Raw genomic sequence first — 15,760 nt, 5'->3', positions numbered from 1 at the left:
CCAACATGACAGTAAAGGAAAATAATAAATATTGGAGAGGTTGTGACAAAATTGGGACACTAATGCATTGCTGGTGGAGTTGTGAATTGATCCAACCATTTTGGAAGGCGATTTGGAACTCTGCCCAAAGGGCTTTAAAAGAATGGATATCCTTTGATCCAGTAATACCACTACTAAGTTAGTGCCCTAAAGAGATAATAATGAAAAATTTTTGTACAAAAATATTCCTAGCTGAGCTCTGTGGTGGCAAAGCATTGAAAAATGAGGGGATGTCCCTTAATTGGGGAATTGCTGAACAAATTGTGGTATATATGACAAACCTATTGCATGGGTGCCAAAGATGGCACACAGAACACACTCTGTGGGAATGTACCTCTACCCTCCCCACACTGCCTAGTTTGTTACTAGAAAGGCAGAGGGACTCGAGAAGGAGCTGTTCCTCTCTCCCTCTCCACCACGCCTGACAACATGTTTTCACATTCCCCACCCCTCTGCCCAGAAGTCTAATGGTCTCCCCTGGGTGTGCCTCTCCCAGGCACTACATCTCTAAAAGATTCTCTATCACTGCTATAGGTTATCTTCTCCTTCAGCATTCATTTAATTTTTTTCTTATGCCATGATAGTATTTTATTATATTAATGTATCATAATTTATTTAGCCACTCACTAATTTATGGATGTCCCCTTAGTTTCCAGTTCATTTCCAACTCAAAAAGCGATATTATATTTTTGTACATATAGGACCTTTTTGTCTTTCTTTTTTAATGTTTTAATTTAATTAATTTAGGATATTTTCCCAAGGTTACATGATTCATATTCTTTCCCTCCCCCTTCCTGGAGCTAACAAGCAATTCCACTGGGTTTTTATATGTATCATTGATCAAAACCTATTTCCATTTTATTAATATTTGCAATACAGCGAGCATTTAAAGTCAACATCCCCAATCAAATCCCCATTGAACCACATGTTTTTATTCTGCATTTCTATTCCCATATTTCTTTCCCTGGATGTAGATAGTATTCTTTTTCATAAGTTCCTCTGGATTGTTCAGGATCATTGGGCATGCATTGACATTATAGCAAATGCATTTTAAACTTATATTACTGCAAAATCAAAAAAGTTAAAGAAAATCTTAATACTGGTGACATGCTTCAAATATAAAAAGGAGAGAAAAAATAAAAAACTGAAATAGTATATTGCACATGCAAGAAAAATATAATAATAAAAGAGTTTTAAAATTCAAAAATGTAGCTTATAATCATTGATACACTGTGTCAGCTAAGAAAATATAGAATACAAGGATTTCTCACGAAAAATGAGATCCATTTTCTCTTCATATCTGGCCATGATCCACTGTGAGTATAAGCAAATGAATTTTACAAGGTAACAGTTTTTTTTTTAATAAAGAACAGTAATACAAATATGTAGGTATCAATATCCCCAAAATTCTCAATAGTCCAGTTAATTACAATAACAAACAAACCAACTATCATATTTCACATAAGTTGCTGTATGGCATTTTTAAAAGCCTATGAACTGATGGATATTTGTCACAATTTTACAAACTTAGCAAATCTTTCAACCTTGTCAAATGCATTTTTAAACAAAGTGAAACTTATTTTGGGTTTAGAACATCATCAAGAATTCTTGATATCATTCTGGTGGAAGTGAAGTGAGCTGAAGCGTTATAAATGCTCCTCTTTTGGGGGAGCCATTCAGGAGTACCTTGGGATTAACTTCCCAGCTTCCGTTCACATTTTTCTAAATGTGGGAGTTGGGGATTATAATTGTATTTCACTTTAGCTACTAAAATGGGCCTTAACTCCTGTTAGGGGCAGGCAAAATGACCAGAGATTGTTAAAAAATTTTTTTTCTAAAAATCATGTCTAAAGAACCCTTAAAAAAATCAATTTGAGATATTTAGCTCATTAAATTTCCCAACGGTTGTTATACAATTGTAGCAATTTTCTGATGGAGTCCATATATCCTCTATGTGACAATTTACAAAGTCAAAAATAGAAAATCTATTTTGATATGGGCTTATTCAATAATGTTTGTTCAGTGTAGTTATAGGGGAAAAGCAACATAATTTAACAGTATTTAAAACCCAGTACATTAAAATGATTCAGTATAACAGAATAGTATTGAATGCATTAATATATGAACTTAAAATCACAAAGTTAAATCTTAAACAAAACAATCAGCAAAATGCAATAGAATACAGGGATTTTTATAAAGCATTGGAGTCTGAAAAGCCTTAAAAATATAACCTCCTGTCTCTTTAAAGTTCCTTGGTGTTTTTTTTTTTAATTATCCATTTAGATGCCTATTTTCAGAAGGCAGAAGATTGGTAAGGGGTAGGCAATGGGAGTTAAATGACCTGCCCAGGGCCACACTGCCAGGAAGTGTCTGAGGCCAGATTTTAGGCTCTCAATCCACTCAGCCACTGAGCTGCTTTCCCATAGTGAGGGTGGGTTTTTGGAATCCCAAATTTGGCCAAAGAATTGCAGGGAGCTGAATTTTTCTCCTGAATCTCAGGTGATATAAATAAAAGTATCAGGGCAGTCAAAAAGATATCCTTTTAAAGTAGCCATGCTTATAAGTTCCTGTTTGGAAAAGTCTCTTCATTCTTTCCTTCTTTCTCCCTCACTGTGATGTCCTGCCCCCAGTCCATGTGGAGGCTAATTGTAGCCTAAAGAAAAAACACCCCTGTTTTTACCAGCTGGTGAAAGTGAGTCCTGGGCCTGGGGCAATAATTGATCTGCTTGGAGGCCAGAGTTGGTGGGCTGGGCATTTTGGGACTGGGAGAACAATATGGGTCTGGATTGAAGGCAGCAGCCGGGTGGGTCTGGGACCAAGTGAGCAGGCAGGAGTTGGGAGCTGGGAGCCGGGAGTCGGGAAGCAGGCAGGCAGGAGTGAGATGAGTCAAGAGGCTTGCTAAAAAACCTTGGAGAAATGTGGCTTTAAAAAAATCTAGGCAGTAGCTATTAAAAGCTGAACTTAGTCACAGTAGAGAAAAGATTTAGGAAAGTTAAGAAGATTGAGGTTATTTTGTCACAGCCAATGTGGTCAGCCAAACCGTGAAAATTAAATTAGTTTCTCTACTAAAAGTATTATATTTTTAGAGGTTTATAAAAGATTATTAGAAATCAAGGAAATAAGAAAATATAAAATAAGAAAAGCACGTATCTAGGAGGGCTGAATAGCCCATTCAATTTCACTTACTACATCTTGAGAGACTCGTGTGCTTAGAAGTGGAAGCAGAGAGAGCCAGTAGGCAGTACATCCCCTTTAAATAATAATTTGTGATCTCGCACTCAGGTGAGGTTATAGGGAATTCTGGAAACTGCCAAGGACTTCTGGGGATTTAAGTCTGGGGTTCAAATCTCAATTTTTACATGTAGGCCCCCCCCCTCTTTCCTTCTACCTGGTCTCTAGGATTCATTCATCATCCCTGAGAAGGGGCTAGTCCCATTCCTCTTCAGGAACTGTTTCCTCACCTTTGGCTCTACCCACAGCAGCCCCAATGCCAGCTCCCACACCACCCCCAAAAGCTGTGGCACCCACTGTGGCCCCTGTGGCCAAAGCTGTAGCCTCAGTAGTAAAAACAGTGGTGGCCACACCAACTCCCACTATACCAAACCCCAGGATACCAGCTCCCACAACTCCACCCAGGGCAGAAGCCTGACGACAGAAATGCATTTTATAGGAATCCTGGAAGTCCTTAGCTTTTTTCTGAATCTCTTCCTCAAAGCTGTTCATAAGTTGTGTCTTCCCTGGGCCCTTCAAAGTCATTCTGAGATTATCCAAGACAAAATCCTTCTTTTGTGAGAGGCGTTTCCACATGTTTTTAGGAAGAATCTTCACAGCACCAAACATGTTCTTTGTGGAAGAATCCTGAAAGTATGGAAGAAGAAGCTGTGGCTGCTGGCTGAGCACCTCAGCATTCTCTCCCTGAGCCCAAGTCTTTGCTATTCAGATTCCTTTTATTTTGAGAATTCAGGTATTCTTCATCTCAGTTCCCTTTCCCTACTAGATGAACTCAATTATGTTGTTTTTTTTTTCTCTAAGAGAAAAAGTTTTAATGTTGCCTTTTATTTTTTCTATCTTACTTCTTTTTTACAAAGGTATGCCCTCGTGCTGGCGCCCAACTTACCAATTTCATCATCATATTCTATACTGTGACAGAGACTGGCACTAGAGAAAAAGCCATGCCTCCAGTGAAAGGTAGAAGCCATGTTTGGCCATTACCATTGTGGACAGAATTCAGGATGGTTGAGTGGAGACCACTGATTTTATTTCCTTTGGTTGCCTTTGCTTCTGACTCAGATTCATTTGTAGCTAAGCCAGAGATAATATTGGAAGTGTGTTAAATCGTCCAGACCCTAGATAATTATCTAGACTAGAAAGCTTTGGATGCTCGGTCAGTCATAGGGTCCAAAAACAAAGACCTGCCTTTCAAAATCTTAGCTTGAACAGTCTTCTTAGATTTTGTCTGGGGGTGGTAGCTGGTCAACAAGCATGACTAAAGAGCTATCAGCCAGTCCTTATCAGACAGAAGTTTTAACCACTCTTCACTAGCAGACTTAACTTGAAGTGGCTAAGCTGGCTCTGAGGAGATTGTGGTTACTGAGGGAGACAGGAAATCTGGTGGAGGAGCACCCATAGAGAGGAATTCTGGTCTAGTAAACCCAGTAGATTCTCCAGGGTACATCAGTGATCACTTTAGAATACAGAGGGGCAACTAACTGCCTTTGACGCTTTAAGATCCCTGATATCCCCTGGTGAATTCATGTGTAAAAATAATAGCTGTGCCTAATCACTCAGGTGGCCTGTATATTTGTATGATAAAATACCCTACATTCATGGAAGGAATATTTTGCTTTGAACTAACTCTATCCTCTGGATGCCTAGGGAAAAAGTAGAAATATCAATGGGAATCTATGAGTTGTGAGTAGATGTTGACCCTCAGAGTATCTTGTATCTGGAGTCATTCTTCGGAGAACTCATATGGGAGAAGGACAATTAAAACTCTGAAGGCTCACCTGTTCCGTTATGAAGTCCTCAAACTCTTTTCTAGCATCTTTAATCATCCTCATGTTGTAGAGCTCAGTAGTCATCTGTTCAATGAAAGAAGGCCCTCATGCATGTTGCCCTTCATTTACTGTCTCTATTTTGGAATTCTGTTCCAAGTCCCTCACCCACCTTTACTTTCTACTTAAACCTACTCCAACCCCATGTTCTCTTGAAGACAGATCCTGACTCCTTAGATCGGTTTCTCTTTCTAGAATTAAAACCCTTCCCAGAACTAAGAACCAAGACTCTACCGAATCAAGCGAGGAAGAGAATCCAAATTCTTTCTTCTTTACCAGATCAGAGAGTTTCTGCAGATCAATTCAAAGGGATAATTAGGAGTTACAGGAGAAGGGACAGGTAGGTATAAGATTCATTGAAGTTGGGGAAGTTGCACATACCAAGATCTTCTCAGCTAATTCTCTACCAGTGAGGAAATTCCCAGTTGACCATTTTGTCACATTCTGGACCGCTGAACTGCAAACGTCTGTGATGTAGGCTTGTAGATGCTCACAGAAATCTGGATCCATGTCTAAGAAAGAGAAGATGTGTGATCCTGGGAAACTGGAGTAGTCAGGAATAAGGTGGCTGGTGTTTAGAAAGGAATCAGAATGGTGGTGAGGGGAGATCAATTACACTTTGGGAAGAAGTTACAGGGACTTCTGGATAAAGAGGAAGTTACCTTCTGGATTTGCATTGCCACTGCATGCCACTTTTTTCCCAGGAAATGGCAAGAGGTAGCAGTGGGTTTGTTTACTCCTAAATGCCTTCTGAATCCTGGGATATTTGTCAGAGATTTTCTGTAGAAAAAGCAAGACCTCAAGATGGTTTCAGCCAGGCTTCAGGTGGTGGCTTCTTTCTCCAACCAACATTCCTAGGGCCCTCTCCCATTTTGAATGTTCCACTACTAATTTTCTTTCCTCCCTGAACCAAGACTGGATGTCCTTCTTTCCTGCCACCCTCCAAACAGCTGCCAAATTGATAGCCGTAAAGCACTGGCTCTATACATTAATCTCGATGGCTTTCTTTTGACTCTAGAATTAAATACAAACTTGTTTGGTATTTACAACCCCTCACAGTCTACCTTTCCAGGTTCATTATATTTACTGCTCTTTATATCCTCTATGATCTAGCCTTGAATTTGCTGTGTCTCTCCCTCCTTACAACCATCTCAAATGACTCCTCCTAAAGGACACCTTTCTCATTCAACCCAGTTGCTAGTATACCCCCACCAAAGATTTTGTTTATACTTATATGTGTACCTGCCATCTCCACCACTACCGTCATGAAAATGTAGGTTCTTTAAGGGCAACTTTTTTGCTTTAGATTCAACCTTCCCTAGGGTACAGGCCCTGCTCAACAGTAGGCATTTAACGAGTGCTTCTTGAATGAATCAGTCATTGAATCAATTGACAAATGGTCCCACTTGCCTGCATCACATCATTCATGTGTGTTTCGCCTGCTTCCTCTCCAAACGTAGTTGGATAAAACCAGTCCCGGACTAACAGATCCAGATGCTGGGAGAGAAGAAAAGGCAAGACAGTTTGACAAGTGGATTCTAAAGGACGTTGACGTCTCAGGATAAATGAACTGGGCAAATTGTGCCTCACCTGTATTGGTTCCATCTCAAAATATTTTCCTATCTCTTCAGCAATGTGGAGGAACATCTAGTAAGCAGATACAAGTTAAGGTTCTTTTTGTCACAGAACCAAGGTATCCTTAAACTCTAACTAACTCTCTCTTCTCTATCTTCTCCTTCTCTCTGTCTCTGTCTCTGGCTCTCTGGGTCTGTCTCTGTCTCTCTGTCTCTGTCTGTCTCTGTCTCTGTCTCTGTCTCTGTCTCTGTCTCTCTGTCTCTGTCTGTCTCTGTCTCTGTCTCTCTGTCTCTGTCTGTCTCTGTCTCTGTCTCTCTGTCTCTCTCTGTCTCTGTCTCTGTCTCTGTCTCTGTGTCTCTCTGTCTCTCTCTCTCTGTCTCTGTCTGTCTGTCTGCTGTCTCCCCCCAACCCCCAAGAAAATCTACTGGTTCTCATAGCCACACTCCGAAACCTTGCTTAGTTCTTTAGCTCATACCATTCATTTCTTCTCTTCCCCTTCTCCTGCTGGAAGTTATATATATATATATATATCCTCACCTCTAGATGATCCAAATCTGTTTCCTTCAGCATCCGAGAGACATTGAGAATCTGGGGAACAAGGAAGACAGGGAAGTAGGCAGGGAAGCCAAAGGCAGGAGAGTTTCAGAAAGCAGGAACTCTAGTTGTTAGAACAGACACATTCTCAGAAAGGGATTATTACATCTTATGAGAGAAAAGGAAAATCAAATCTTGTCTATTAAAGTTAGGGGCTACTTTTAAAATATTGCCTCAGGGACTCTTTAGAGCCAGAAGATATTAAGTACAAACATAGAAGCTAGGGAGAATCGAGCCATCTTTTTCACTAAGCACACAGTGGCTGGTCCAAATTCAATCTCTCTGATCTAGAATTTTCATTATTTTTTTTCTTTATACAACATAGACATCAATGATATCATGATTAAAACATACAAATCATATCCACTTTAAATTGTATGACCTTGTGGATTTTTCTAACCATTTATTCCCAATTACAACAATATAGATAACAATCCTATCCCATTAAGACATCTTTTGTAATTTTTTAAAAATCAAGATAATGAAAATATTTTCACCATTCCTCTTTGGCTCAGTGCCTGAGTTATAATTCAAATCTGGCCTAGAAATCCTGCTAGGCCAGAAATCAGCTAGAAGGGGAGCTGTCTGAGAGAGAAGAACCCACAGGCTAGGGAACAAAATGCCTGGGTCCTAGGCTTTCACCTGAAAGGAGCTGAGCAGCATGCTGAGAGCAATGAGCTTGGCATTCATTTCCTTGTCCGTTTCTAGACTTATGGTCCCTTCTGTGTCCACAAGAAATACAGCCACCTAGAGGATAGAGGGGAGAGCCAGGGCATGAGGTCAAAGCTTGCCTGTGGCCCTCTCATCTTTCTGCCCTTCTTCCCTCAGGATTCTTCTAACCATCACCTGCCTCTCTTCCCTCTGTTTCTCTCCTCTCTTCTCTCTCTTATTTTCCCCCATCCCATATATCCACCTTCCATCTTCTCTTCCATCATCCACCCTTTACCTTATTCTGACTTTTGCCTCCCACTTTCCAACTCCCCAGTTCTGTCCTTTTACCTCTTTCCCCTTCTCCTTCAGAATAAATGGCTGGCTCCATATCCACAGGCCCTTGGTGATGCTTTGGGCTCCTGGTTTACACTGGAACCCCTGAGGAGCTCTTCCTCCTTTCATCCATTGGGGATCCTTGGACTTCTAGAAGAGAAAGTGATTAATAAATCATTTCTCCCCAGGGATCAAATATCATTTGTATAACATTTCTCCTTTAGAACCCATTTTGCTCTCTTTTCAAAAACCACGTCTGGGTCTCTTAACCTTGAGCTTCTTTCAGAGACTTTCTGCCTCCACTCATTTCCCTTCTTCCCATGGTCCTGTCCTGTCCTCTCCTTCACTTTCTAGGCCACAGAACCCCAGTCCCAGATCTTACCAGACCCTGCAATCTTTGGATTAGATAGTTGAGAAGAAAAGACTTTCCTGTTCTCTGCTCCCCCGTGACAGAGATGACACAGACTTGAGTATTCCTGGCTTGAGGGTGATTCAGACACTGAGACAGAACATCTTCATCGAGGGTGAAATCCTTGGCGGAGTTAACTTGAATCAACTGCAGAGGTTTTGCTTCCACATTGGAAACATCACAGGGGGTCTGAGGAGAAGAAGGAAAATTCTGTAAACTTCCTAGTCTTCTTGGTCTTGACCATATAAGGAAAGAGTTCCCCTTCTGTCATCCTAACCTGTCTAGAAAGAACCCAGAATTCACAACCCTGTCCTGAATTGGGCAAAAAGTAATTGATTGAGTGCTTGCTTTATGGGAAACACTCTGCTCATGAGACCCAGAAACTCGTAAGACGGTAGAGCATCTCTGACCTGGTCTGAGTTTGCCCTCTGTTGAAGGGAGTTCATATTCTCCAACAAACCCCGGAGTCGCGTGTCTGGAACTAGCTTACTCCTGTCACAACGTCTACGGCACTCGGGGCAGCGAACTGGCCGGGAACCTGGGGCACCTGAGTCCCAATGACAGGTGATGCACTGAGCACAGAAGTTGTGGCCACATTCAATGGAGACAGGATCCCGGAACAACTCCAAACAGATGGAGCAGTTGAGTTCAAACTTCAAGAAGTCCAACGTTCTCGGTGAGGGGTTTCTCAGAAGGAAGCTGGATCTAAAGGTACAGAAAGAGGTCTAGATGTGGGAAGGGCTGTAGGAGATAATGGGGGAGCTGGGATCATGGCTAGGATTTAAGAGAGAAGGGTAGGGGGCAGCTAGGTGGCTCATAGATCGAGAGCCAGGTCTAGAGATGGGATGTTCAAATCTAATCTCAGACACTTCCTGGCTCACCACCCTGGGCAGGAACTTAACCCTCATTGCCTAGTCCTTATGGCTCTTCTGCCTTAGAACCAATACATAGTATTAATTCCAAGAGAGAAGGAAAGGATTTAAAAAGAGGGAGAGAGAGAAAGGTGAGGGTTAGGGTTAGGGTTAGGGTTAGTAAGAGGGAACAAATGCAAGTAGATATTTTGATATATAATTTCTCTTTTTGATCCCTCTTCATAAATCTATTTCCTTGTGGATCGCTGTGGCAAGGAGAGATTGCTAAAGAAGTGGAGGAGGAATTCCTATTCTTCTTGACCCCAGACTAATTTGCTTATTATAGAATCTTAGAAATAAAAGGAATATCGTAGGTCTTCCAGCCTGACTCGTCACCTAATGCAGGAATACCTTCTTATAGCACTATCTTCTATTTGAATATTTCCAGAGACAAAATATTCCCTATAGGTCAAAGAAAACGATTCTCTTCATTTTTACAAAATTCCTTTTTACATAGAATTGAAATCTCAGCCTTACTATAAATTTCACTGACTGGTAGTGATTTTGCCTCCTGTAAGAGGCCACAAAGAAAAAGATTCTTTCTTCCCCATCTAATATCCTTTCAGATATTAGAAGACAACTATCATGTTTCCCCTAAGTCATGACTTCTTCAGGCTGAACAACCCAAATCTCCTTCAAACTGGGCTCATGATTGAATATTAACCATTACTTCTACTTACAAACGGTCATTTCTGTTTTCCATTGAGAAGGATTTTTATTCCTTGAGAAGATGAAATAAAAAAGAGACAGACAAGACAGAATAGTTAGTGCTGGTCCTTGGCATCCTACAACTCCCTCCTTCTCTCCCCTTCACCCCTTCTCCCCCTCCCTCCCTCTTTTTTCTTCCTTCCTTCCTCTTTCTTTCTTTTGTTCTTTCTTTATCTCTGTCCCTCTCTTTTTCCCTTTTAAAAAAAAAAAAAACTCCTCACCTTCTGTCTTAGAATCAATACTAAGTTTCAGTTCCAAAACTGAAGCAGTAAGGGCTAGGTAATTGAATTTAAGTGACTTGCCCAGGATCACACAACTAGGAAGTATCTGAGACTAGATTTGATCCCAGGTCCTCCCATATACAGGCCTTGCCTTCTATCTACTGAGTCATTTAGCTACCTCTCTATTCCTTTCTAGATAATGGTATACCTGTTCAACCCCAGGCCTCCTAGCCTTCCTATAGTTTTCACTTTAGTATTAGAGTCCTTCTATACCAGTAATGGAAAACCTTTTTGAGATGGAGGGCTGTGCTTGTGTCCCCTGCCCCCAGCATTACCCCAGACAGGGGAGGAAGGAATCACTCCCATTGGGGGTTGGGGAGTGAAGAATGTCTTCAGGTACAGGGAGAGGAGGAGGGGAACAGCCCTGCCCAGAGTCCTTCTGGGTTTCTAGTAAGGAATTCTGGTGGGCAACTGCAGGCATGCCCATAGGGGGGGCCCTGCCTGCCCTTTTGGGCACATGCACCATAGGTTTGCCATCATGGTTCTATACTTTTATCTTCCTTCCAGATCAATTCCCCTCCCATTTGACTGTTCCAATCCCACTATCCTCCCAAAAGATCCATTCCTCTCCCTTTGAGCTCAAGATCTTGGTGGCTAGGTGGTACAAAGCACTGACTGTGGAGTCTGGGAGACCTTAGTTCAAATCAGATCTCAAAACTTGCTAGCTATGTAACCCTGGGCAAGTTAGTTCACTCTGTTTGCCTCAGTTTTCTCATCTGTACAATGATCCTGAAAAATAAATAGCAAACCACTCAAGGATCTTTGCCAAGAAAACCCCAAATGGGGTCACAAAGAATCCAAAAGTACTGAACAAGAACAACAACTTACCTGTCTGGTCAACCAAACACAAAATAAACCTGATAAAACAGGTTCTGTTCTCAGAAGTGACTAGATGAGGGAGATTAAGAGTGGGGAGGAGGCCAGAGAAGACAGAGGGGTCCTAGGAGAAAAGAGAAAGCCAGAGATTATGGGAATATACTTTCCTGCCTTAAAGGTGTACATGCACTGGGAAAGGAGACAACTAAGTTTCTCAATTTAGCCCTCTTTTCCATCCCATTCTATTATCCTCCCAACATTCCATTGCTCTTACCCCAATTCCATCCCCAGTATCTCCACCACCCCAGACCTAGTCCTCTTCCATTAAACTCAAGTCTGGTCTGTCTGGAATAAATGGGGTAAACAAGTTCTGTTCTTGGAAGTGACTAGATGGGGGAAAGGTTTGAGGGTGGGGATGATGCAGGGAGAGAGGAAATCAGAGACTGCATGAATATACTTTCCTGCCTTAATAAAAACTGTACCTGCACTGGGAAAGGGATGGGCACAGGTCCCCTCTTCAGTCTTCAACCAGCCTCTGCCCAAGAAGGAAAATGAAAGCACTGTAGGATGTTTTGGAAGAGGAATCTGCCCAGGAACCAGAAAGAGTAGTAACCAGCTCAGAGTCCAGGAAATAGAGTGTGAAGGCAGCCCCTGAGTTCAGGAATGGAGCTGAGGAGACTTGGAAAAGAAAAGAGAAAGTGGAAGAGAAAGTGGAAAGGGAGTCAGGGGAAACACAACACATGACTTCACTTATTGTTTTATTGCACAAGCTTTTCCAGTAAAACATGTGATTTTCAGTAAGAAAAGAATTGCTAACATTTGCAAAGCATTTAACATACATTTTCTCATTTGATTCTCATGGTCATCTGTAATACTATTGGTGATGGTATTCCCATTTTATAGATAAGCAAATGGACTCAGAAAGAAGAAGAGCCTTGACTATAGTTATAGAGGTCATAAGGAGATAGATTCCCAGCCCAGGTTTCTTCTGACTCCATATCCAAATGCCTGTCCTATTCAAGGTTCTTTGCAAAGACCTATGGGGAGATGGAAAGAAAAAATAACCGTAGACCCAGCCTCCAAAGAGCTGACAATTATTAGCTGGGGCTAGGGTTAAAAATCAAAACAAATAGATGTAGTTTCCCCTCTAGGTCAGGGTTGTGGGTGGACTCCCCAGGGGATGACTACCCCAGGTTCAAAGTACTCTGTGGAGCCACACAACTAAAACTATAGCCCAGGGTGCCCATGCATGTATTTACTATAAGCAGTCTGCCAGAGGACACCATCAGCTTAAAATAAAGGTATTAGTGATATGGCATAACATGAAGTGTTGTAACAAACTATCCCCCCATAAACCTGGGGCCCCCTCTTTCCCAAATTGTGCATTGATGCCCATAGCACTAAAGGGAAGTGTGGGCATGATCACAGACATCACTAGCTGAGAGGTACAAAGAAAAGGAACACACATGGTCAACACACCTCCAAAATTTCAGGGTAAGTGGGATAAAAATGATGAACACCTACCTCATTTAAATTACTCATCTGGAATCAGAAGTTAGAGGAATTTTTAAAAAGCAGTTGTTTATTCCTTTCATGGAAGGGGCACCTCAACAACAGGCTACCAAAGTACAAATTGACTAGGCACAAGCAGGCAATATATACAGATTCCTAATGCAAGACCCCACTCACACACACTCCTCCCACACCTATCAGGCCCCCCGACTCCCACCCAAATGGGCCTTGTCTTACAGTCTAAAACATGTGTGCTCTAACCCACTTCAGGGTACAGAAGAAGTAGTATTTGAACATTTTTTAAAGATAAACGGAGCAACTAAATTGTTCATCACCCTTGAATCAGGGGCATTCCAACCCCAATCAGTCTCTTTCCCATGTGAAATTTAGATTACTCCACCCTACTTAGATCTTACTTTATGGAAAAGATGAAATTGTAATCTCCTGATTGAACAATGAAGGTACTTAGTTCTTACCTTATAGTGAAGCTAGAACTTTAAGCTAAGTCTATTTTAATATCTTAATACAAAAAGGTGCAAAGTAACTATAAAGGGTAAATCAATCACAGAAAGGTTAAGTAACTAACAAACATTGAACTTATCAAAGAAGTGTTAAGTAACTCAAAAAGATGAGAAGATGAGATGATGAGAGATGAGAAGATGAGAACTAAAGAAAGGGCAGTCCTGGAAAAAAAAAGCCTCTGATGTGATTGGTAGACGTGAAAATTTAGAGGAGGGGACACAAGAGTAGAAGGTCTATATATTTTGTATCACTTCCTCTCTCCGGTACTTTTGGCAGCAGAGAGTTGGCTGGTGGCAGCATGCTGGGCCTTTTGGCATCTTGGAGGGGCTACAACTATTGTCCGGTTCAGTGGTGAGTTTCTGGCTGAGTCTTTCCCCTTTACTTTCCAACTTTATCCTCTTAGAAGTCTCCAATCTTCTTCAGAGACCTAGTGGCGGAGATCTTGAACTCCCCTGACAAAGGCCAGGTGGGAGAAATCCTATACCTTCTTCCCTCTTACTCCTTAAATCCTTCCCTCTATATTAATTAAAATTACCATAAATTTCCAGACTGACTTGGGTATTTTATTTGGGATTTTCCCCTGTTGACCCATTAATTTAGATTTTAAGTCACAACCCTAAAATTATCTCCACACCCAGGCTTGTCAAGAATCTTTAGATAAATAGTCAACAGAAGGTTTTGTTTTTTAATATTTAAAACAGGCTAGCCATCCTTTTCCCAATTAAGCTAATTGGGTATTAACCAGAACTTTCACCTGGGGGACATTGGGAGTGGGTATAGGCCTAAGAGTTTATTTTATTTAATTTTTTATGCATCCTCTTTTTAAAAAATCATTTTTTAAAGAATATTTTTCCATGGTTACATGCTTCATGATTTTTCCCATCCCTCTTCCTTTCCTCCTCCTGGAGTTGACAAGCAATTCCACTGGGTTATACATGTATCATGGTTCAAAACCAATTTCCATATTATTCATATTTGCAATAAAGTGATCTAAGTGTTTATTTTGAGAAGCACACACATTGTCTTTCACTCAAGGGCCCCAGCATCTTTTCTCTCTCCTATTACCCCACCTCCTCACTCCTCTGCAGTGGACTAGACACTCCACTGAGTTCCTTGTGTCTACTCTTCTTAACAGCTCAGGTCCAAATTGAAGAGTATCTGTTTCTACTTGCTATGGAGCTGAGGAGCAAAATATTCATTTGGCCATGCTGAGGAGCAGGCATTGTATCTTGGAGGCAATAGAGAGCTGATGAAGTTTCTTGTGCTTTAGGAAGATACTTTTGACAACTCTCTGACTGCAAATTGAAGAGAAAAGAAGGAAGAAAGGAAAGAAGGAAGGAATTGAGTAAGTGCTTTCTATGTGCCTGATGCTGACAGAATATCATTTTATCCTCACAATGGTCCTGAAATGTAGGTGTTAGTTGTTGAGGAAACTGAGGCCAGATTTGACCCCAGGATCTCCTTTCTCTAGACCCGGCTCTTAATCCACTGAGTCACACTAGCTGCCTCCTTCAATATCTCCCATAGTTGATGGACAGTTCCACTGGGTTTTACATGTGTCATTGATCAAGTATTTCCATATGATTAATATTTGCACTAGCATGATCATTTAGAGTCTACATCCCCAATAACACATGTGATCAAGGAGTTATTTTTCTTTTATGTTTCTATTTCTACAATTCTTCCTCTGAATGTGGATCGTATTCTTCCTCATAGGTCTCAGAATTGTCCTGGATCATTGCATTGCTGCTAGTAGAGAAGCTCATTACATTCAATTGTACCACTGTGTATCAGTCTCTGTGTACAATGTTCTCCTGGTTCTGCTCCTCTCGCTCTGCATCACCTCCTGGGGGTTGTTCCAGTCTCCATGGAATTCCTCCACTTTATTATTCCTTTTAGCACAATAGTATTCCATCACCAACATGTACCACAATTTGTTCAGCTGTTCCTCATTTGAAGGGCATCCCCTCATTTTCCAATTTTTTGCCACCATAAAGAGTGCCGCTATGAATATTTTGGTACAAGTACAAGTCTTTTACCCTATCATCTCTTTGGGGTACAAACCCATCAGTGCTATGCCTGGATCAAAGGGCAGACAGTCTTTTATTGCCCTTTGGGCATAGTTCCAAATTGCCCTCTAGAATGTTTGGATCAATTCACAACTCCACTAGCAATGTGCCAAGGAGATAAGACTAGCATAGTTAAAACATTTCCCAGCCTTGTGTTGGCACAGAGTCTGTGGGGATTGCTGAGCTTGTCGCTTGGCCAATGTATACATGTACCTAGCCAGAATTGAGGCTTTATACTTAAATCTATTTTCATACCACCATGGCGTATTTTAGGGTAAGCAACCTC

At 41.2% G+C, this 15,760-nt stretch overlaps 1 protein-coding gene across 1 annotated transcript; it reads right to left on the bottom strand.

The window, feature by feature from the left end:
* Positions 1–800: 800 nt before the first annotated feature.
* Positions 801–12,189, bottom strand: LOC100016431 (RING finger protein 112-like). Its single transcript, XM_007497967.3, has 15 exons — positions 11,854–12,189; positions 11,384–11,495; positions 10,247–10,287; positions 9,066–9,360; positions 8,629–8,844; positions 8,262–8,396; positions 7,905–8,009; positions 7,206–7,256; positions 6,684–6,740; positions 6,504–6,590; positions 5,756–5,873; positions 5,475–5,605; positions 5,328–5,384; positions 5,046–5,120; positions 801–3,897 (listed from the first exon to the last, which is right to left on the bottom strand). The coding sequence occupies exons 3-15, from the start codon at positions 10,267–10,269 to the stop codon at positions 3,466–3,468; spliced, it is 1,782 nt and encodes a 593-aa protein (XP_007498029.2). The 5' UTR covers positions 10,270–10,287; positions 11,384–11,495; positions 11,854–12,189; the 3' UTR covers positions 801–3,465.
* Between the last annotated feature and the right edge of the window lie 3,571 nt (positions 12,190–15,760).

This window comes from Monodelphis domestica, chromosome 7 (genome assembly GCF_027887165.1).
Source record: "Monodelphis domestica isolate mMonDom1 chromosome 7, mMonDom1.pri, whole genome shotgun sequence".
NCBI classification, from domain to species: domain Eukaryota; kingdom Metazoa; phylum Chordata; class Mammalia; order Didelphimorphia; family Didelphidae; genus Monodelphis; species Monodelphis domestica.
This window is presented reverse-complemented; position numbering and strand designations above follow the sequence as displayed.

Excerpts from the sequence above, each read along its gene's own strand:
- LOC100016431 (XM_007497967.3), bottom strand. The coding sequence starts at position 10,269 with ATGGAAAACAGAAATGACCGTTT. Across the intron at positions 7,257-7,904 it reads TGCTGCTCAGCTCCTTTCAG|ATTCTCAATGTCTCTCGGAT; the intron begins GTGAAAGCCTAG and ends CTTGTTCCCCAG. Across the intron at positions 3,898-5,045 it reads AGGACTTCATAACGGAACAG|GATTCTTCCACAAAGAACAT; the intron begins GTGAGCCTTCAG and ends CCATACTTTCAG.